The sequence below is a fragment of the Rhinolophus sinicus genome, linkage group LG09, assembly GCF_036562045.2.
Source record: "Rhinolophus sinicus isolate RSC01 linkage group LG09, ASM3656204v1, whole genome shotgun sequence".
NCBI lineage: Eukaryota > Metazoa > Chordata > Mammalia > Chiroptera > Rhinolophidae > Rhinolophus > Rhinolophus sinicus.
This window is the reverse complement of record NC_133758.1, coordinates 93,502,105-93,527,117: the sequence shown is the minus strand read 5'-3', so window position 1 is coordinate 93,527,117 and position 25,013 is coordinate 93,502,105. Positions and strand designations below refer to the sequence as shown.

Genomic DNA, 25,013 nt, shown 5'->3' with positions numbered 1-25,013 from the left:
GGACACTTGTTTTTCTTGTTTTTTTGGCCTAACGAAATAAAATAAAAGTAATCTTTTGGTTTGCCTCCTGATTTCTGATGAAATGTGTTCCATGATGAAATTTCTGGGTCTGATAAAGAGCAGAAGATGGTGTATTGTTAATAGACGAAGCTATATTTGGAAAACTAATGTTCTGCATGGTTTTCTAAAACTTAATTTTGTTAAGTTGTTTTTCTGCTGTTTATACATTGCTCAATCTACAAAGGAGTTATGAAGCTGGATAAATGAAACAATTCTTGAGATTCCAGATTAGGTCATTCAAGGAGAATGCCTATGTGGTGTTAGGCACAGTTGAATTCGCATTTGAACCTTAAGGAATGAATGGCCGGGTCTGAGACAGATTTCAGAAAGTATTACCTGGAGATAGCAGTTGATTTCAAATCTACTTAGAATTTTAAAACTTCTCCCTTCCTTCCTTTGCCCAGCCCTGATATAACTCATCATTTTGTCTAAAAGCACTTTCTTTCATACTGTTATAACTTTTTGGAGACCTTGAACAGAAAAGTAAGGTAATTTAATGGTGCTTATTATTTAATGACTTGGAATTAATGTGCAACATTAGCTCTTCTGTGTGTTATAAGTGATATCAACGGAAATGGGGACATGGCTAGGTATCATGGTAGGAGCATTTTGGCCGTGACATCAGTGAAATTCCTCCTTGAGGTCTTTTGAAAAAACAAAAAGATATTATTTCTAATAGCCCTAGTTCAGTTGAATACTATACGTGATCTTAAATGTATTCAGGGGAAAAAATTAAAACTTTAGAAATCAATATTGATAATGAAATAGGTGTCAAAAGTTCCAAAGGACTTTTTCCCTTTGAAACCTCCTTTTGGCTTCTAGAGGATAAAAAGGAGAGGGGGAACCTGGAGCTCCTTTTCTGTATGAACTTGCCTAAGTTTCGTTAAGCATTCCTTTGTCACAAGCACAGAAGTAAACTACTGTATTATAAAATATGATCTTTTCTAAATACCAAGAAAGATTTCTATTAAGAATAATGTCTGATAATGAAAAAAAATCACGAGAACACATTTTTTTATGCAATAAAGTATGGTAAACCTACAAACATCCTTCTAAAAATCTTTAGGCTGAAACTTCGGGATGTTACACAACTCAACCCAATGATGGTAATATTTGCTATTTATATAACAGTAGTTTTCTGAGAAGCTAAATTGACTTCACAGGTATTGCATAATGAAAACACACACCACGGCTTGGGAGAGGAAAGTGGGTACTTTCATATTATTAGAGAGGAAAATAAGAAGAAAGGTGAAATGGCTTATCCACATTTTCAGAGTAGGCAGGAATCAAGCCTTCCAGATTTCCTCTTCATTTCTTTCTTATAAAAATGAATTCCTTTCTATGACAATAAATATTTATTTGCAATAGAAATACTGATAGGCATATGCTCAACTGGCTGATAGAATATAGCAAGGAACAGATTCTCCCCCTCCTCCACTAAGTTTACAATCTAAATAAGACAAACAAGACAAGACAAGAAAATACAGAGAGTTCGACTATAATTCGCACTGCCCAGAAGTAGTTGGCTCCTGGTTTCAATTTCTTCTCTTGAAGTCACATACATATTTCATCTTTTGCATATTTTGGCAATATATCCAACTAAGAGCTATAAAGCTATTTAATTTGTTTTTTGGTAAAGCATTTTATGTCTGGGTAATGGATTTGTACATTAGTTGCAGCCTGTAACATGGCTAAGTGTTCTGATTGACAGAACACCCACGTTCAGACTTGTTTATTTTTTGATAAGGAAAATGCCAGCTAGCTTAGTCCATATGTGCTCTTCAACAGGATGAGACTTATTCGCATGTAATGGACAATCATTTAAAAATAAAATGACAAGGATTATAAGAACAGTAATACATATGAAAATTGGATTTTTCCTTCCTCCTTTTCATTTAAAATGTTTTTTAAGCATTAAACTGTAAACTTTTTCAATATATTTTAAAAATATTAACAACCCAATTACTCAAACTTCTCACATCAGGATGTTTTATTGTTATTTGTAGGAATAGAAAGTTAAAAATATAGACAGTTTGGAAAATACAGCAAAGTTAAACAAGTATTTAAAGATTTCTATTCATATAATGAACATACTAGAAATCTTATGACTCGAGAACATTAGAGCTGGATCCAGAAATTACCACAAAGCCTATTTCATAAGTTTTGGAAGAAAATTAAAACTGAAGTCTTCTGAAGTCCTCTCTATGACATCTTCATAACTGCTTTTGTTGAGAGCATGTTAGTTCTTTGTCAGAAAAATGAATCTGAACATTTTCAAGAACTGTGAAGAGTCTAAAATTTAGTCTACTTACATGTTAACAAGTTAGCTTGGCACAGTTTCATTCTGGATGCTGACAGAGGACATGAGACTCCTGGGTCAGAGACCAAGGACTTTTTAATTCACAGTAAAACAAGCAGTAGGAACTTTATGTGTAAGCCAGTTCTGCTCGCCCTCAGTATCATAAGGGTGACAGTACAACCCAAGTAATTGCTGTGTGCACCATTAGAGCTTGGAACCCTGGCTTAGGGAAACTAATTTTTTTTTTTTTTTTAATAAATAATGTGCAGTAAACAAACCTGCTTAACCTTTGCTGAGATTTATTTTACTGGACATTAAGTAAACCTACCCTCTGCCCTGGAGAGATAATAGGCTGCTTGTTATTCAAACATTTCTAAGAAGATAACCCAGGTGAAAAAAAAGACAGTTCTGCTTACAAAATATGCAGAAATTCAAGAGATCCATGGAGAATTATCTCCCAGGAAGCATTTTCATTATTATTTCATAGAATGATGCAAATTTGACATTCATGGTTCTAATGGGAGAATTAGTTGCTGTGGATCTAATCTGGTACTACAAATTCGGTGGTTTATCTCTTGGAATAAGAAAACGTGGTTATGAAACATTACATATATATATATATATATATATATATATATATATATATATATATATATATCAAAAGAAACAAGACAATCTGGGCATGTTTATTTTGTTCCACTACAACAGAATTAGTATTTGGGACCCAGCACATAGTAGGTGCTCAAAAAGTTATTGGGTGAATGTGTTCTAAGAAATACAACAACTTAGCTAACCTAAATACTTGTGATCTATAATGGTTTCTATAGGATATCAAATAAATGATGTCCAGAATTAATTGAATTTGGTACAATGTGGTAAACGATATACAAGGACTAGATGTTAATGAGGAAATGATGGTAACAAAAGTAGTGATGTATCGTAACTTCACATAATACATTTAAACTTATCGTAAGGAGTTCAAGGCATTCATAAACATTATATTATTTCATTTTATTTTAATCTTGAACACTGCAGATGTAATCAAATGCTTGGTAGTGAAGTAGCTATTATGATATTATTATATAGAGAGCTTTCCTTGGAAGAAGAAGTACTACTTACAGTGGTTTTGCTAAAATGTGAATTAAACTCAAGGTTTATTGTGGCAAATAAATATATGAGTAATGATTGTTATAAGTAAATACAGTAATACAGTTTTAATATTTTGATTATATTTCTATGCAATTTAAATCATTTATATTTTATTAAAAAGGAGGAAACATGATAATGTAATTTAGATCTTTAAAAATGTTTATATTTTAAAATCAGCTTTTGAGATATATACAGAAATATATTGATATAAGCTATAACATAGGGAATTCCCAACTGATGCCTTAGAATATCACCCATAACTGACTTTAAGTATTATTCCTTCTCAACCCCTTCTTCTGCTTTCTCACAAGACCTAATGACCATCATAACATTTGCATTTTCTAGCTACTAAGCAAGGGTTAAAATATTCTTTCCGAGTGTTCCTTTGTAAGTCCCTTCCACTCATTTTTTCTTTCTTTGTTCATTTGTTTATGGAATTGTGCTAAAGGATAAAGGATTCAGAATTGAGGCAGACACGTTCCCTCCGTTTGGCAGGTCATTATGATGGTTTGGGACATGCTGTTGAACTGTTGACATTAGGCAAGAATTTGCGGGTTGCTATAGCATCCAAGATTTGTTAGCAGGATCTCATTCCACTAGAGCACATGTGTTTTTCTAGACTCTGTGGCGATCTTGGAGAACGTTAGGATGAAATAACAGATTGTCTTCAAATGCTTCAGTCCAGCTCTGATTTTTATTGGCACTTACATATTCCACTGTTTATTTCATTAAGTGAAATCTGTTTCTCTTACGTCCCGTGCAGAACGTGAAAGATGATGGACAGCATGTGTGGCGACTCAAGCACTTTAACAAACCTGCCTACTGCAATCTCTGCCTGAACATGCTGATTGGTGTGGGGAAGCAGGGTCTTTGCTGCTCCTGTGAGTATGTCTTTTTCTGTCTGGACATCATCACCTCTAGTGAGGAAAGATAGATTTTTATGGAGTAGCCCTATTTGTAGATGGAGAGCAAAGGAATAATCCTGACCCTTCCTGTAATTATGATTTATGCTTCCCTGTGGTTTCTGAATGTTTAGGTCACTCTACTTTTAACTTTCTTCCGTTTGGGGAAACGCTCCCTTGGAAAAAAGCTAAGGATATTTTCCAATTTGTTAGCCATTTTCTTTCTGCTGTAGTTTAATGTAGTTATTATTCCCGTTTCTACTGGTATTACTATACAAATTTCCACCAGTTTCTCATATTTATCCTGTTTTCCCCCTAAGTTACTCACTTATTCACAATGACTTCTCTTAATGAGTCAGTTCCTTCAGGTCTGAAAAAAACAAAACAAAACAAACCCAAATAATAACAACAACAGTTAAACCAGCTGATTGTCAATTTGCATTCAAATTAAGAAATCATAAGAAATAGGAACTAATCTTCCACCTTAGGCACATTTTTAAAAAATTCTGTCATGAAGAAAACCTTCATAAGTGATTAATGGATACTGGAACCCAAAGCATTGCTGGTTCAGGAGTTGTGGCCAATATTTTCATTTCAGTTACTTATTTTTGCAATTTCCATTGTATTCTACTAAGTGAGGACTGCCCATTAGACTTTTCTAATAGTTTAAATTGAAATTAATTTGTAAATCACCTAAGTATTTTTAAATCAACACCATATATGCCTGAGAAACTTTTACATTCCCTGATGCCCCTGTTAAAACAGAACGTATATTGTGTCCTCCTCAGTGAGGAGTGAAGTTGTCTTGGTCCAGCAGTATGTCTATCTTTACCCTTTTCTGCTATGAAACTTTCAAGTTTATTAAACACATCCCAATTTTGTGTATTTACATTAAATCTAAGTTCTCACTTGACTTCCATACAATACGTCTTTTCAGATATTAGTTTTAGTTTCTTTGGTAGTATATTTGGGAATTGACTTTCAGATTTATTATTTGACATTAAAACACATGTCTCATATGTTTAACCCCCTTTAACCTTTTCTACCACTCCCTCTTCCCTTACCCTCTGATAACCACTAAATTGTTGCCCATGTCTATGATTTTTGTTTGTTTGTTTGTTTGTCTTATTCATTTGTAGCTTTCAGTTTTATATCCCACATACTCGAGTTAATGACGTCATGTGGTTCTCCACTTCTGGGTGGTGAACACTTCTGGGTGGCAATAAACAGATGATGTTTTATAGAATTGTACACTTGAATGCTATATAATTTTACTAACCAATGTCACCCCAATAAATTCAATGAAAGTTATTTAAAAAAACAACAACACATGTCTCAGTGCTACATTTAAGTGATAAGTTCTTACGGATTTTAATAAAGTGACATGAAATTGCCAGGTGTTGGCTTCAGAGGGCAGTTTCTGGTGGCTACATATGAAAGGCTAGTTACACTAAAACATTCTCCATGTATAAAGGAAACAATGTTTTTAAATTTGTATTATTTTTAAGAAAATAAATTTTCATGGTAGAGTCTATTGATGGGACCATAGGAAACAAAATGATAACTCTCAAATAAGGTGAGATGTAATATAAAGAGCGAGAATTTTGCTCACAAATTTTAACTGCCTGGTGTGGCAAATGTAGTACTCTTTATTGTCAATATGGCAGAGAACAAAATGTTTTCTTCCACAATGTTGACAAAATAAATCACAGATGTGTATATTTTGGAATTTTTTTACTATATAAATATTATGTGGATTTAGTATTTTTCATTCTAATTTTATACAGTGGTTAGTTATTGTTTTATTAAGAGAGCTACATGGTCTTTTTTTTATTTAATTTTTATTCTATGTATTTATGCACTTAGAACTCTTAATTTTGAACCAGTGTTTTATTAAAAGAACATCTGTATATGACCCTAACTGGTATTCAGAATCAAGCCATGAAATAATTTGACGATACCAATAAAATGTGTGTCTTGGTTTTACATCACAATTTACGTATATCTATATATGTACCTATATGTATTGATACATATTTGTATATACTCATAAATTTTAAAAAATTGCATATGTATTTATATCATATGCTTTCTAGCAAAAGTTGTTCTTTTGGACAAATAGTTCGATGATGGCAGATGAGGGATGAACTGTTACTACAGGCCTGGCATGTATGATGAAATCTATTCTCTGGAAATAGACTAATCAACCATTTATGGTTTAGATAAATCAATAGACAAAATAGCATAAACTCATGGGCTTTTATTACCATGCCCTCCAGCTGCTCTCATGCCTATACTTCGTAAAATATAGATGTCTTTCTTCTAGCAAATGACACCAACCCATTTGGCAGTCATCAATTTGTCTTTAATATTTTTGTCATCTGGAAATTATTGTGAAAAATTTGAGGGAGGTCTGATTTAATTAAGCATTTCCTGCTATGCCATGATAGACGAGTCTTGGTTTTTCACATGCATAATATTTCCTGTACTAATTGGCCTTTTGTATTCTATGGTAAAAACAGTCGACTTGGGCTTTTCCTTGATGTGGCTGATTGGATTGATTAGGGAGCAGTGGCTATGAAATGAGGTTCTGTTAATGTTATTCTTTCCCTATAAAATTGCAATCAGGACCAGGATGAGTGAGTTCTGAATTTGTGTTTCCTTACAGTTTGCAAGTACACAGTCCATGAGCGCTGTGTGGCCAGGGCACCTCCTTCTTGCATCAAGACCTATGTGAAGTCCAAGAAGAACACTGATGTAAGTGTATGGCAGTGCCGGCTTCCTGAGGGTGGCGTTTATAGATGTCTCCTCTTACCGCAATGCTCTCCTTCTGTTCTAGGTCATGCACCATTACTGGGTTGAAGGCAACTGCCCAACCAAGTGTGATAAGTGCCACAAAACCGTTAAGTGTTACCAGGGCCTGACAGGACTGCATTGTGTTTGGTGTCAGATCACAGTGAGTAACATTGGAACACATATCTCTAGTATTCACTCACACTGAAGACTGCGTATCTCGTACTTTCTGAGAGTCCTACCCTCAAAGATCATCCTGAATTTCAGTCTAAGTCAGCATAAAACCAGAAACATTTCTTATTTTATCTGGCTCCAAAAGGGATAAGGGTCGAAGTCAGATTTTTTCCTCATAGAATCCAGAATTTTAGAGCTAGTGACAACCTCAGAGATGATACTTTCCTGCAGTTTTCAAACCAAGCTCCCTGGAGCCCTAGGAGTTTGCCAGGAATGTAATCAGGAACCATGGCAAGGGGTGGGCAATGAACGTGAGATTCTGACTGGGTAGAGCTCAGATCTTCATCTACTCCACAACCCTATTTTGGTAGTTTTCTGTTTTATATATTGTAGGTGTATTTTAATTACAGGGCAGAAGAAAGAACAATGTGCTCCAAAGATTTAATTATATAGTGAAGGTACTAAGATCAAAGAAAGCTAAGCAAATTGTCTTTGACCGCATGGCTAGGTAGAGATGCAAGTTGGTTCGCATTTTAGTTCTTGATGCTTCTAAGAACTCACTTTACCCTTCTCACAGCATTTTGTTGCCTTGTTCCTTCAATTGAATCATGAATTGAGGGAGAAGAGATAGAAGTAAACTCATTCACCATATTGACAATTGAGAAAGAAGAGGTAAATCTTCTTTCCTGGGAAATTTGAGGACTTTACCTGGTTTCCATGATGGTTATACCCCACTTCTGGAATAAGTTCACTTGTTAGATGGTACTTTTTGTGTTTCATATTTAATTTCTGGAGATTAATTAGAATGTTCATATTTAAGAATAACCGTTTTTTATTTAATTTGATTTGATTTAATTTGTTTGCCAAACAGTGAAAAAGCATTCATGGGACTGAGATTTTGTGCATTTTCTCCATTGATTTTGTTTTTCCAGTTAATGTTTGAATCCTCTTGTTATAGGACAAATTATTCTTGCTTTTGTGGGAATAAAATAGTATGGATCACTGTTTCAGTTAAGGAATTAAGTTCTTCTGTCATGCTCCCGAAACCCCCCTCACCATTTAATTTATTTTTTCTTAAACACACACATACACCCAAGATAATGAGAAAAACCAACTGTGCCTTGCATTTCAAATATAAAATTAAATACCTTATTTAAATGAACACATTTTCTTCAATCATTTTCAGCTATTACTCAGTTAAATTATATTTACATTAGAAATTTCCTTAATTATGAAAGACAGTTTTGTTTTTTGAAGTGTTTATTTATTATAATGTCTAACAATGATTTAAATTACAAATATGAATTACTCAAACATATTGAGTTCTCAGTTTTAAGAAAACCACAACTATTTTATTTCTTTTTAAATCCATGCCCATTAAAAAAGTTGTGGTTATTTAATTTGTTTGCTAAGCATATATAATAATATGTAGTTTTTATTTCAGATCTGATAGGAGTCTGTTCCTTATTTTCTGCGTAGAGGGTTTCATTTACTAGTTATATCTTTAACATAAACTGAAATTAGAGGATATTAGAAATTTTCTTTGTATTTCAAGTTATTTTTCTAGTCTTAAATTTCAAATGTGATGTCTTAGGTTTATTATTTTTCTTTATTTCTTAAAAAAAAATCAGTATTTTAAATACGTGCTCACCTTGAACACTCTAAAAATATGCTACCTCTCCTAATATAAAAGCTTTTAGAGCTTTCAGAATTTTCTTTGTTTACTTCTTACTTCCTTTCCCCATTTAATCTTTATGAAGTATGTCTTCTACATCTGCATTGTATGGGAATCACTCTCTTCAAAGTTACCATTGCTAGTGGTCTTACTGGTACTCAAGGCACCTTGCAATTCTTTTCTTGTTTTATACTCCATCTTGTTGTCCTCATTTTATTTCTTTTGTTTTAACAATCCCTCTAATCTGTGATTCCAAAAATCTACATTTCTAGCCCAACCACTTACCACTTACGTTTATATTTGATCTTGATCCTGGCTCTAGCTTTGTAAGAAATTAGTCCCTTCCTTTTTATAAGAAAGAGGGTATTATAAAGGGAAATAGGCCTATCAAGTATTTAAATGTTTTATTAAATTACAGTGATTAGCATGCTGTGAGCTAATATGGAAGCAGAATATTCTATTAAATAAATAGAATGGGGAATTGAAAAGAAAAGAAAAGAAAAGAAAAGAAAAGAGGTTGTTACTATACTTTTTAAAATCTAAGGATTTTTTGTCCAAATCAATTCAGACAACATGCTCTAACATCTTATTCTTAACTAAAGAACTTTGTGTACGTGAAGATGATTCTATTTGTTTACTATGGTGGTGCACAATATAAACTATAGGTGTCTTTAAATCCCTGAGTCCTACTTAGGAAACAAGGCCAGCCAGGGAGCTCTGAGTTTTAAGGTGCAGTTAGAAAAAAAAATAAAAAAAATGGCTGCCCTCTTAGTAAGCTGTCCCAAGTCCTGAGGCTTCAGGCCACTTCACCCTTATTTGCTGTAAACCATGGTTTCCAGGGGTCCCGTGGGTATTCATTTAATGAAACAAAACTTCTACAATTAAAAAAAAATTAAAAAAGGCCGTATATATTCAGAAAAATATATAGCCTTCTTAAAAGTAACTTTAGCCTCGGTACACTTTCAGGGTTTTTTTGTGTGTTTTTTTAAGCAATTATAAGGACTATTAATAAAACTAACTTATTAGTTTTTTGTCTGGGTTAAACAGAGTAATTTCCTCAGAACATTTATTGTAATCTATAGTTTCTTATTTAACCATTGTATGATGATTTTAGTGTAAGGTTTATTTGCTCTTGACTGACGCTTACCTACTACTACTGATTGCCTTTAAACACACTGAATCTATTTTCTTACGTTCTTATGCTTCCCAGAAAGTGCGGTTAACATAGCAAAGATCTAGCAGAAGTTGTGAAAGTGATGGATTATGGCACCATCAATGTGCAGCTATAGGAAAGCCTGTCTGAATAAAGTCTGAGAGTAGTAGATTGTGGAGAGAAACAAAGACAGTGAGACTTGACTTCATTTCAGTGTTTTCCAAATGCCATTACTTCCTTTTAGATACTACTTTTGGGAATGGTTTGATTCTTGTAAGTCAGACTGACCAGATTCTGAAGATGGTCTCTGTCCAATAACTAAAATAATCATTGTGTAATATTGGGCCAGGTATGTAAAGGTTTTGGGCAGTTTTCTAATCTGTAAAATAGAGTTAATGATATCTATATTGTAGGATTGTTACAGAATTAAATGAGTAAAAGTATGTACAATGTATTTAAGGCAGGACATCATACATAAGGAGTACTCAGTAACTGATCATTATTATCATAATGAAAACTAGGTGAAATATCATGTGCTGGAATGAAAGCCAACCCCACGCTCTCAAAAGCTAACCCCATCAATATTACTCACACCATTTCTCTCTCACCTCTGGAAGATTTTGTAGTTGCCCAGTCAAAGTCACAATTGTACCTGTACGTTCTAACAGCATCAAGAACAATGTGTACCTGATTCTCACTAAATCCTAGACTAAACTGAATATTTATGTTCACAAATGGAAAGTATTCCAACTCTTTTCAATCAGACATGGTATCATCATGTTTGTAGTCATTGGAAATAGAGTTAGAAGACAATTTATTCTTGTCTTTCACCTTTATCTTAGACAACCTATCACTGAGCCTTGAAATTACCTCCTTAAAATATCTCTCTCAGATTTGAGTTTTTGTCTCCATCTTTCACAGCCCAAGTGCAAGCTCTTAGCACCTCTTAACTAGATTAGATCAGAATCTCTTGGCTTATCTCTCTAACAGAAGGTACTTTTCCTATAATGCAGGCTGCAAACCACCTCCAGAATCATCTTCTGAATGTACTAGTTTGTTATCATATGTCACCTTCAGCAACTATAATAGTTCTGTGATAATATATGCAGCCCTCAATTCCTCTTACCCTGAACTCATTTCAGTTATTGAAATATCAGACCCACTCCTAAGGCACATGATATATATGATACTCCCTTCTATTCACAGCCCCTCTGTAGCTATGTATAATTGTTGGCAGTCCTTTGAGAAGGCCATGCTTCCCCCTACTTGTTATTTTTCTTACACAATTTCCTTGAATGCACCCACCTTAAATTCTAACTATACCTCAAGAACCAAATTAAGTTCATTACCTTTCCTGAAATTTTTCTTGACACTAATATTTCCTTTTTCTGAATACTTTCTGTGCTTTTAATCCACTCCAGAAAGAAAGACTGAAATGGTCTCCAGTGGTTGTACATCTGCTACTAGCATGGTCTTCACTGCTAGATCACAATTTGATCCATCTCTGGTCCAATATTTTTTCCTAACCCCTCAATGTTCTTGACTGAGTGCTAAGTTTAGAGGAGGTCCTCAATAAGTTCACTTTAATGACTGCTGATACTGTTCTTCTTACTGTTAATACGAATTTTAAGTGAATGAGTTAAATTCTGTGTTTTTTTTTTTTTTTATTTAACCTGTAACATTCAAATCCGCATCTGATACACAAGCAAGTTTAGACAAATTCTTAAAGTTATAAACCCATTTTAACACCCCTTTTCTAGTTCTTACCTTTGGCTTCTTGATATCGTATTATTTTGCCATGTTGTAGCCAGCAACATAGGCACTTAGAACTAAGTTCTACCTTCTTTAGCAAAACTAACCATTTAAAAAATAAAAACAGGAAAATCCCAAGGAAGAATAGTGGAGAAACTATCTTCTAACCTTTAGGCATTCATTTTCCTGTGCTTAATAATTCAATCATCTGGGCTAAATGTCCTCATTGATTTTCTATTTCTTCTCTTGCTTACATCCCCTGATCCTCAAGACCCCACTGTTTTTTACCTGTCTATTTCTTCTGTGAGTGTATTTCCTTGACTTTCTATTTAAAACATGTTGTAATTTGCTCCTGGTTGTAGTAAATTGTCTCTGGTCAGGCAGGATTTACCAGGATAGGAGGGTGATACATTTTATTTGAGCTTAACAAAAGAAAGCCTGTATTATGGCTATGAATTATTTACTTTTGGTAACATGCAGGGCTACTACATTTATCACAATATTAAGCTGCTAACAATAGGTTTAAAGATTTCCAGTGCTTTTCCAAAAGAAGGGTTTATTATGCCTTAGTAAATACCTGTGTTAAGGCAGCACCCTGAAATTGCAAAACATTAGGGATAAAATAATGTATAAATAAACCAAAATAAACCAACAAATGTTCCTCTAAATCACTTAGTTTTGTTTTTTTAGAAGAATGACTTATTTCTCTTGTTTTCCTCCAAATTCTTATGAAAATTTGTTTTTTTATTTTCCCTTTTTTTTTACTTCTTAGATTACACTGCTTTTTTATCAGCACAACACCACCTCTCTTTTCTCAACTCCATCCCATAAATACACACACACACACACTTTCTTTTTCTCCCTAACTTGAGACAGCTTTCTTCAATAAACATAGATCTGGCTCTAAATAAGGTGCTATTCGAAATTTCCATAAATTATGAAGTTATTTCCAACTGTTTAATTTACTTCCAGGAAAAGCTGGTTTATACTTTATGGACTTCCTAGATATGGAATTGATTCACTTAACATGAATGGGAATTTCTGTACATATAATAAAATAATGACCTCAGGATTTCTATGCCTTACTCTTAGCTATGAGAACCATGGACAAAAATAAAAACATTTTTAAAAAGATAATAGTTCTTTTTTTTCTGGGACTCCATTGGCCATTTTATTGAAGGGGGAGGATTTGTAATGCTCTAGTTTATTTCTATTCTTGACGAGGACCTCTGTGTTTACGCTTTTGCTGATTTAGGATCTGGGTTATCTTTAAGACAATTATCAGTCTTCAGCATGTGATTGACACCCAGAAGGACTCAAATGTGTCTTTTTCTTATATGCTTGTCTGCATAATATCATGGTGACAAGTTTAAGCATTTTTTTTTTCCTTTTTCAAATTGTATTGAAAAATAACATTCATGCAGAAACATGTAATTATCCTAAGGGTATAGTTGGAAGAATTTTGCACTAATGAACATTCCATGTTAACTAGCACCCCATCAAGAAACAGAACTTTACCAGTAACCTAAGATATTTTTGGGGGAAAGGGCTTTTCAATTCTATTATATGGTTTCTATATTGTTGATATTTGATCTCTTTTTTTTAAATAGACTTTATTTTATAGAACAGTTTTAAGTTCACAGAAAAAATACTATTCACTTTTCATCTTGGTTAAATAGTCCTGGGAACTAAGTTTTCCTTGCCTTTCATATTTTATATTTTGTCTTCAACTATATTTCTGAACAATACGGTGAATAAACTAGATCAGTATTGCTATACAAATTTGACTCACAGCTTGTTGAACGATCAGTAGCTCCAACGTGGTGCCCTCAACTTTGACACTTCTGTTTACGAACAATGTCATGAGTAGATGGCCACTCAGATATATTTAGCAGCTGCCAGTTTTAGTCTTAACAAAGGTGTAAAGTATCCTTGCTCATTATTAAGCAATGTAGACTTCCTGGTAGGAGTATAGACTTTCATGCATGTGTGTGCCTGTTTCACTGATGATGATATGGTTACCGACCTTCTTATAGAACCTGCTACATGCTTATGTACCTGCAAGACTACCTCCCAGCTGCCTTGAAAAAACTCACGGATGTGAGCTAAACGATAGTCAAACTAGAAAACTCCATGCCAGTTTTACTTAGCTCTACAGAGATCAGTACTTCATGGGAGGGACCAATTGCTAGCACCTATACTCTGAAACCCTCACACCTCAGTATGAAGAGTTACTCCTTACACACACACTCTCTTCGGCTTGTCAACCATGCCATTCTACCTGAGTCCTTTATTTTATCTTTTGGGCTGGGAAACTAGTCTAAATGCCAAAATCTGTTACTAAGTTTATTTTATTTCTGCTATCTCTTCTTACATCTGATAACCCTCAAATAACTATAGAGAGAGGCTAGTCATATCAGTTGCAAATTGTTAGGAACTCATGGAATGGACGCATGGAGGAGGCCGAGGCCCTCAGACTGCACATCTGTGGTCAGCTCTGGAAAGAGGTTTAGAGGGCCCCGCCACTCTGTCCTTCAGAGTCACATGTGAGGCTTTACAAACTATGGTTAAGATTAAAAATTCAGTACACTCACTCTGCACACACAATAATTTTTGTCTTCTATTTTGCTATTTGTTGGGGTTTCTTAGAGCCTACATTCCCAATTTTAAAGTGGTTGTGCAGGATCAGAAAACAAAAGCTTTTTCTTTGTGACACAATGGTGCAGAAGATCCTTCAGACACATAGTCCGTCTTTGTTTTTGGTCCAGTTTTCATAGTTATCAGTGTGTTTGTTTCCTAGCACTGCCATGGCAAAATATTACAAAATGAGTGGTGTAAATAACAGAAATTTATCCTCATTGTTTGGGAGGTTGGAAATCTGATATCAGGATGGCAGGTGGACCATGCTCCCTCTGAGGCTGGAGAGAAGAATTCTTCTGGGTCTCTCTCTTGTAGTTTCTGGTGGTCGATTGCAATCCTTGGTATTCCTTGGCTTGCAGCTGTATCACCAAAGCTCTGCCTCTGCTGTCACATGGCCTTCTTCCCTCCATGTCTGTCTCTCTATGTCCAGATTCCTCTCTTCTTTATAAGGACATCAGTCATTGGATTAGGCTCCAAACAATCCAGTATAAGTTCACCTGAACTTGAATACATCTACAAAGATCGTATTTACAAATAAAGTTGTATTGATAAGCACCAGGAGTTAGGACTTCAACATATCTTTTGGGGAACACAGTTCAACCCACAACGCTTGGTAGTCCATTATCTCTAATTCCAATATTCCAAGTCTATGATTTCTTGTAATAAAATTGATTAAATCTCATATATTTAAATCAGTCACTAATTTTATTTTGAAGAAACTATGCATGTGCCATTCAGAGTGCCCATTTATTTAGTTCTGGTTTTCATGTGGCTTCAACTATTTCTTTATCTTCAACACCTCTTGCGGGTTGACAAAGATTACCAGTGACTGATTACATTAAAACACTTCTTTCAAAGAGTTTACAGGGCACTGAGAAGCAGAACTGCTAATTATGGATGAAAGTCTTAAAGGTACTTTTATTTCATCTAATCTGACCTATTGTGCATTAGTTGCAATACAAGTAGACTTACTACAAGGCAGGGAGTTAGCTTGACAGATATTTTAGATTCAAGGACAACAGAAATACCCCCTTAAATAGAGTTCTATCACCAACAGTAAATCAACACTCATTGGACTCCTATATGTGGTTAGTAATTAACCGTTACAAAGGTAAATTTGTTGTGAAAATTAATGTAACCGTGACTTAAACACACTGCCTTTTGGTTCAAAACTGAAAAATGAGGCAGCTCCTTTTTTGTTTTGAACAAGACATGTCACTTTAGTATGTATAATTTTTCTGAAGTATGATATTTCAATTGAATTGATATGGACTGGGAGAGGGAGAAATCCCTAGATGCCTTCAAACAACTGTTACTTTAGCAAATCTGTATTATTCCAATAAAAATTACAACCTCAATTTTTTAAAAATCACTGTTTAATGCACTATGTTGTAATATCTTAATTTAAACTTGTGACTAAGGTTGAAAAAATATCGGTTTAAGGTTCTATGTGTAGAAAAGTAAGTAATACATTATATGATTATACGCTCACTTAACGTAGAGCTGATAAATACAATATAAAGATACATTTTTATAATGGTAATCATCTTCTTATATTTATATCCTGCTCCTACTGAGATGAATCTCTGGTTACATTTACATATTGAATTACAATGTTAAAACTAATGATGGGATCAATTATGCCCCATACTGAGCTGTGCACTTTGGAATGACTTTGAGAAAACAGGAGGGTCAAAAAAAAATTAGCATCCACAGTGCACAGCATAGTGGTTTCAAGATTATGCTAACAAATAATTAGAAAAAGAAGGACTGAAATGAACCATAATGTGTGTTTGTCAAAGAAACCAGGCTTTTTTTTATGTAAAACCTAAAGTACATTTCTAATATAAGCATTCCTAAGAATTAGAAAATATATAGGTTGGGTCACAAAATTTGCTAAATGGTTTATTTAAGAGATATATATATATATATATATATATATATGGGCAAGTGCTATATGAATCTCTTTATGATCCTGTTTGTTCTTGTAATTCTTTTAACATACTTTGAATGTATTTGCTATCTCTCTCCTTTGAAGTATAATCGGCCCCATGTTTGCTGTTGTCATGCAAAATTTGATGGTGTCCTCTTTCTCCTTTCTTAGCTGCACAACAAATGTGCTTCTCATCTGAAACCTGAATGTGACTGCGGACCTTTGAAAGACCATATTTTACCACCCACAGCAATTTGTCCAGTGGTACTGGTGAGTTTTCCCTTTTCATCATGCTGCGCTAACTTGGGGTTCCTATGACTAAACTGGTACACTCTACCACTAAATGCTTCCAGAACTAATTGTCCATTGATCAAGACAGAATTAAATAGATGTAAAATACCTCTTTACTTCGGAGAAGACACCTTTGCCCACTATATTTCCTTTTTCCTTCATGACACAATAAGCGTTTTAGTAAGGTATGTTCTAACTGAAGCTGACTCAGGTTTTATCACTTAGTCATGCTGTGCTTACCAGAAGTTGTATAGGCAGAACACTTCCACATTTTATATGTTTTATAGATCTGGCTTCCCAGAATAATGAAGTTATTCTTATGGGCAATTCTGCTGGGGATGCACATTATATATTTTCAATGTTGAGGTCTCATCTAGGTCAGAGGCTACCTAGAATGAGGACACATACCTTGAAGAATTCTATGCACTGCCAGTAGGAGTATTTTATTTTTTATTAGTGAACAATAAATTGAACTAACATGAAAGAAATTACATAATTCATTAAATATACAAGTGAAAAATGCAGAAGTAAGGTAATAGTAAAGAACAAACTTGGTAGAAAGAGCAGCAGATATTCAAAGATAATGTTCATATTACATTTCAAAAAAATCCAAATTATTTCTAAAGTGAAACTTATTTTGCAAAACAAACTATTTTATATCCATAGTACAGTTCTCATTTTTTAGAAAACAACATGGAAATTAAGTGGCTGGTACTTCAGTTTGATATAATAAAAATACAACTAAGAAATGTTAGACAAATACTTTTCTAAAGGTCAACTTAGAAATTAATCAAATTACTCAATTTGCACCCACTTATGATTCATTTTGTAATTATCTGTAAAATACTGGTTGTATTTTAAATGTCTTTATTTAAAAATTATTAAAAACTTCATTTTCTCAAACTGCAAATATAGAGCAAAAGAAAATACCCCACATTGCTGAGGATAGCAATAACTAATTCAACTTTCCTTTCTTCATGTAAAATTTATTAGACATCTTGTAGCAAATAAGAGTAATTAAAATTAATGAGAGCCATGTAAAAATGCTTTACATTTCAGATGAATTTTGGTGTTATTTTTAGACTTTTATAGTATTTTCTTAAAGAGAAAGGAATTGTGGATTTTTTACATGTTTTCATTCTTTTGAAAAAGTGAAGTGATTTTACTGGTGTAGATGCATTCTTGATCTCAAATTTTATCTCTGAGAAGAAATGTATTATGTCATCCTGTCATCCAGCTGCCTTTGTAAGTTCTACTCAATTCTGTGAGTCAGGAGACAACTTCTTCGGCCCCCTTCGGTCAGCTGCTTGTCACATAAAGTCCAACAGGAGATGGATTCTTTTTCTTCCCCTATCCTTTCTTCCTTTGAGAAAATCAAAGGTAAAGAACATGTGTGATGTGAATATTCTTGTCTTCTAACAATCTTGCAAACCCTTTCATTGCTTTTTTTACACACTTTGGATTCCTAAGCTTTATTTTCAATACTTAAATATTACTGCGGGTTTAATCATCATATGTATCTCAATATTTGCTATTTTGTCATTTTCTTGGTACTGTCTACTCTGAAGTATTAGGGACGATTGACCACCTTCATGAATTTCTACGTTTCGTTGACTCCCATTGTACCGCACTCTCCTTGTCCTTCTTCTATTTCTCTAGAAGCATCTTTCCTGGCTTTCATGCCTTCAGCTTGCCCATTAGTGGATCCCTGTGGTCCACCCTCATAACTTTCTATCCTTAACTTCTTGCCAGCGAGATCTTGTTTATTTAGTGGATTTCATTACCCTGTTAATTTATCTTCAGTTCATACTCCCCTTCCGAATATCAAACCTATAAAGCTACAATCTGGAAGTCCCATGTTGTTTTATTATTATTATTTAATGTAATAATGATAACTCTTATTTATTGAGCATATATACTATCCCAGCTACTTTGCTAAACATTCATTCGTTCATTCATTCAATAGGTATTTATTATCTAGTCTGTGCCAAATAGTATTATAAATGGGGGTGTGGGTACAGTAAAATGCTAAATCCAAACTTTATCTTCATAGAGCTTTATTCTAGTGGAGTGAAAGATTAAAAAAAAGAAAAGAAAAAAGTAATAAATTATTTAGTACTGTTTATATTAAAATACTGTTTGTATTTTAAGTGTGAAGAACAGAATTAAAGCAGAAAAAGAAGAGAAGAAATGCTGGGGCTGCATTATAAAAGAGATGGTCAAGAAAGCATTCACCGAGGAGATAGTTAAATAATGTGAGGGGGTCACCCATGTAGTTATCTGGGGACAGAACTTCACAGAAGAGAAGTCACCAAAACAAGACTTAGAGGTAGGACAAAACTGATAAAGATTAGTGGCTGGGCCTGATTGAGCAGGGGAAGAACAGTAAAAGAGAAAGTCAAGGATATCACAAGATTTTCATATTGTTTAGGGCAACTTAGTCCATTGTAAGATCAATTGATTTTACTCTGAATGGAAGCCATTAGAGGATTTTGACTTACATTTTAAAATGGATAATCTGCTATTGTGTTGAGGAGCAATGATGGAAAAATATATGACGCTTCTATTTTTGCAGCGATATAGGGAGTTTGGTCATTGATGAGAGCAAGAATGATGTAAGACATGAAAAATTTGAGGATTGGGAAGAAGGTACACAACAGTCATCTAAGAACCCAGCTCCCTATATCTCTGCAAAAACAGAAGTGTCATATTTTTCCATCATTGCTCCTCAACATAAGTCTAGGATATTGGGAGCTTAATGGATCAAGGAATCCCATTTGATTAGCAGGGAGTAATGAGAAGTCACTTGTTAGTAATTTCGAATTTATTGGTTGAATATATTTCTCTGGTCACATTCAGTCATATTTCTCCCATTACATTCTAGCTCCAGGAGGAGACTAGGCATAGGACAGCTTTAATGAGACTGTGTTTTGCCAAATATGATAAAATGAGAGAGTAGCCAGGGAGTTGAGAGTGTATGCGAAAGAGTGATTATAAGGAATTGACCATGGAATTTAAGCCTGGAGATGAGGGAAGTAAGGACATGAAAAGTGAGATACAGTAAATGGATGTTAGGGATAATACATTGCAGATTACAGTTGAATCAAAGATTGTTGGGATAAAGGTTATTGGTGTCAGATTATGAGAGTGAATGAAGTAGCAATTAAAATTATGAAGAGAATGCCATTGTCAGTAATGATTGTGTGAATGTATTTAATGCTCACAGTGACATCATAAGGTTAACATTATAACAATCCCTGTTTTACATCTGAGCAAACTGAGAAACAAAGAGGTTAAATAACTTTCCTGTGTCACTTGGCTATGAAGTAGCAATTTGGGATAGGAACCCAAGAAGCATCACTCTAGAACTTGTGCACGGAGCTCATCATGTTCGCCCTTTCTCCAAATCCCAAAAGGATCCTTTCCCATTTGTCTTTATCTCTGTGACTAAAACCTTAATGCCGCAACTTTCCCAAGCCAGAAACCTAAGGATCACTGTTGCTGCCTCATCTTACATATCAAATTAATAATTAGGCAGCCCATTCTAAAGTTGTTAGTCCTTTTCTTTTTTCTTCAGCCCAACTGTAACTGCCTTATATGTCACTCTTACAAATTATTCCCCAGGATTGTCCTAGTAGCATGCTTACTACATTGCCTCCTTTTCATGCATACACCATTCTGCTTCCTGGATCTACATTAAAAAATACAGTAAAATGTTATCCTGCTTAAATATTTTCAGTGATTCCTTATTTGAATTCCAAACTCTCTAGAACGGTAAACATGGCTCTAACTAGATGAAACTACCTAGTCCCTCACGCATCACCTTACCACCTAGGTATCAAGAATAATTTGAACTACTTGTAATTCTCTAAGGAAACCTGCTCTCTAAAGCCTCTGGGATTTCATATATGTTACTAGATCAGCCTAAATCATTTGGCTTTAAAAAATCCCCCCACCTTGCTAAATAGAAATTAAAGGTTACTCTCTTATCATGGAATAAGTACATTGACTTTTAAAACCATTAACTGTTTAAATACTTATATTTTAAACAAATTAATGACGTTGTGCTGTCCACAAAATTGCCTAATGTGCTCTTACTGATGGACTCTGAGACATTTTAATTTGTGAATACTCGTTAACATTCCAGGGATGATTCACACTACATCACTGCTGTAAGTGTTTACCCTTTTTTTACAAAAATTTGTTAGTACTCATGGATAATGTAAGTTGTTTTGTTCCTTATTCTTTAATAACAATTTCTTTCTTAAAATATTATAAGTCCCGGTTACTCATGCTAATGTCCTCTAAAAAAAACCAGGTGAGGTTGAGGCTCAGTTATTGCAAAATGACCATGAATATCATATCTATCATATTTGAGAAAATGTAAAATGAAGACTTAAGATATTTAGTTTTATTGAGCTGGCTTTTTTTTTTCTCCTTTGGCTTTGCTTTGCTTTGACTCTGTGGTCAGGAATTGGTTATTGAATGAGTGATACAAGCTTTAGCATATATCCCTAATTCCTTGTTGAGGCATCTTAATGACATATTATAAGGTCAAAGTCCATAGCAGCAGTCTTCTACAGTCAGAAGAACATCTTTTCAGATGATATTTATATACTTAAAAAATGTCTGTTACACCTTTCTCAGCCTCCCAGTCATTCCCCCAAACTTGTTATTAATTTTAAGTTGTTTCAATAGGTATGTACTCACCTGTTATGGAAATTATTAAGGTAAGCATGTTTTTTTCATTGATGACATGCTTTTATAAGCATGCACTACAAATGGCTTCCACAGACAATTTCTCTTGATAGTGCCTGTTGCCACAAAAATGAATTAAAACAAACTACTTTGAAATTAAAATCAAAATGTAATCATCAATGATTCCATACATCAGCTATAACACTGTTTTCTGGGGTTGCAACTGACATCTAGAATATTTTGAGGATACTATCAAAAAAACTACATTGCTTAAAATTTATGTAGTGTAGGAATTTTATCAAGATTTTTCATGACATTTTTATGTGTGCAGGTACTTATAATGCTTTCTTTGAAAAGTTTTCCAGCAAAAGTTATTATAACCACAGTCCATTTACTGCCATATTGAAGCAAATTCAGAACTGTTTACAAAAGTACATTTCTTAAAGGTTTTCCCTCATCCCATCTCCAAACAAATACAAAGTAAATCCAATGTGTTCAGTTAAGTTCTTGGTAGACAGCTTAATTTCTATAAAGGCCGTTAACCCTTCCCAACTGATTGTCAAAACAGATGGACTTCATTAAAAAATGAATTCTTGGTTCTTGTTTTAGATCGCACCCAGGAATCTCTGCTGTCCAATCTCAATCACAGTGACAATTGACAACACAAACAAAACAAAAACAACAGAAAACCTGTAATCATTTCACATGGAACACAGCTTGATGAGCATGCAGTCCACTCACTATTTTATGTTCTAAAGTTTACCCCTAACCCAAAACAGATTTCGTCCAAGTTGTTTTAGTCCCTTACAGATTTGCTTTAATTAAATTTGTTCTCACCATTTATGTCATTAACCTGCATTGAAGGACATTTTTAAAAATCACATGAAGCCTCCTATTTTAAGAAAGAAAGATATGATGTTGGAGATACTTTCCTTACTATTAATAACAGAAATCCCTATCAGCTCGTTTTATCATAGTTTGTTATCTTTTGGATCCTATGAGTCTTATTACTGTCATGTTTTATCTAAATATACTTAGAAAGCATAGAGTTAAATATATGCCACATTTGACACTGATGTTAGTATATATATTACTTACTTCTATATGCTAATCTACAAGTTTATTACTATCCTATCCATAAAATTCCCTTCACTATAATGGTACTTTTAAAATTATTTTTGATAGTATATAAATTTGTTATGTCACAGAAATTAATGGTATAGGCTCGATAAAGTCCTTTTGATTCTTAGAGTAATTGCACAGAGGAAGCTTTAAATTTGATTAGCTTCTATAGAACTATGCTATAGTCTTACGTGCCTTCCAAGTTTTTTTATTATTATTATTATTTATGATCAGTCAAAGTAGTTTTCTAAGAATCCACGTTTTTATAATGATTCTTTACTTTAAAGCAGGTTTTTCTTCAATTCCTTCTGCTACTATGAACAAAAGAAGACTTTAATGTTTCATGAGGAGTAGGATTTTGAACTTTATGTTTGAACAGTAAAATGAAGTAGATTATCATAAAAATCATTTTTATTATATTTATCTCCATGATTGAATTAATTTCTCTATATGTAAAATGAGTTTTGGATATTACGATTTAAAAGCTAAGTTTTTATTCTCTAAATAAGGAGGTAATTATTTAGTCATTTTTTATATCAATATATCTTAGTAAAGCTTATAAATTAAAATAGAGGGATGACATAATGTTGATTACTTTAAACTTGAGTTTATATTACAACTAAGTATCAACTGTTTATATACTAATTTATGTTATATCTTTAAAGTATTTTGAAGATCATTACTGATAATCAATGTACATTATTTTATGTGCAATATTTGTAGTGCTAGATTCTTTCTGGTTTTTCATCTTCTTCCTTATTTTTATTGTCTTTTTCCTAAAGTCACTGGAGCTGAAAATTCAGATTAAACAGTTCTGTTATTTCTTGTAAATTAGATTCTATTGGTGAAGACAGACTAGCAGATTACACATTATGGTGTGATAAATATTAACTTACAGGGGCTCTAGAGGAGAAAAGCTTCATTCATCCTGAGGACAATTCAAAGAGTAAATGAAAACTTTCTTGAGGATATGATGCCTGAGCTAAATCTTTGAAGAATAAATAGGGATTTAGCTGTCAAATGTAAAGTGAGCTCCATATACATATTTTCAGCAACAAAAAAGTAGGTGAAGATCTTGAAATTGCAAAATGTTTATTAAGAGTTATGAGTAAAGGTGAGGCTTGGAAAGATGGACAAGACAAGGCCTGAGATAATGAAAAGTTTGATGTATCTTATGAGGGAACTGGATGTCTCTAGAATAAATTGGGAACTACATGATCAGGTTTGTGTTTTAGAAAGATAATTCTGCTAGCAATGTGATTTAAAATAAATTTTAAGCTGAGGGCAGAGGATATATGAGAGTAGAATTATGGGAGTGTTGTATCAATAATAATAAAAAACACTGAGTAAGAAAATGAGGGAATCAGGACAGAAGATTGCAGCAGAGAGTGGAATATGAGAGTTTGATTTTATAGTAGGCTAGTTTCAGAGGATGGTAAACTCCAATACGCAGTCATGGATCTGAGTAGCTCAATGTGTGTGTCCAGATATTAGGAAGTTAAGAAGCTTTGGGGATAGTTTATTGTACATTGTCCTTAAAACCACCCAGGAAAATTGCAGGGTCTTGATGAAGTGATTGCTAGTAGTAGATTGACAGTAATGAAGAAAGGTAGACAGCTGACCTATTAGATTCCATGAGCCTCAAATGATGAGATTCTACTTTGGGGCTGGAGGAATAATGATTTTGATGGAAAGCCAAACGATTTTCATAAAACTACACAACTAGTAATGGTTGAGAGAATGGGCAGTCTTTTTTCAGAAGTGTTATAGGGAAAATGGCAGTGACTTAGAAAGGAAAATTATAACGTTTATTTTAAGCAAAAGTTCCAGAGAGCTCAGTGAAAAGTTTTAGAACTGAGATGAGTTATGGAAGATCAATTGAGGAGAAAGGAAGCAAGAAAATAAGCATGGGATAGTGATAACCAGAAAGGATAAAAGGCTAGAAACTTAAGTTTCTAATACGAACTGTGGATCTGTGGGCAAGTTGTTTTCTTCAAATGGTTACAGACTGGTGACAAATGACTTGGATCCAGACCATAAAAATAATTTATGTAAATCAAACAATCTAATTCAAAAAGGCAAAAGACCTAAACAAGCATTTGAACAACAACAACAAAATGTATACTAGTATATACATGTCACCTATAAGTATGAATATATAAATATATATTCATGATCATTATTCATCAGGAAAATGCATATTTAAATCTCAATAGGTATCATTATACACCTATCAGAATGATTAAGAAAACTGAAAATCCTAATTTTAGGAAAGAATGTGAAGCAATTGGATTGTTCATGCACTGCAAGTGGGAGAGTAAATTGGTTCACTGTGTTAGAATACTGTTTGGCAGTATACTCTCTGCATTTTA

General features: G+C 33.7%; 1 protein-coding gene across 4 annotated transcripts in view; it reads left to right on the top strand.

Annotated features, from left to right (window-relative positions):
- The window catches only part of DGKB (diacylglycerol kinase beta), a 642,123-nt gene that overhangs the window by 189,187 nt on the left and 427,923 nt on the right, over positions 1-25,013 (top strand). For all 4 annotated transcript variants that reach the window (XM_019727049.2, XM_074340800.1, XM_074340803.1 and 1 more), the window contains 4 exons: positions 4,272-4,389; positions 7,079-7,167; positions 7,250-7,366; positions 16,702-16,800. In XM_019727049.2, the coding sequence (XP_019582608.1) occupies positions 4,272-4,389; positions 7,079-7,167; positions 7,250-7,366; positions 16,702-16,800 (423 nt within the window). The remainder of the gene's footprint in view (positions 1-4,271; positions 4,390-7,078; positions 7,168-7,249; positions 7,367-16,701; positions 16,801-25,013) is intronic.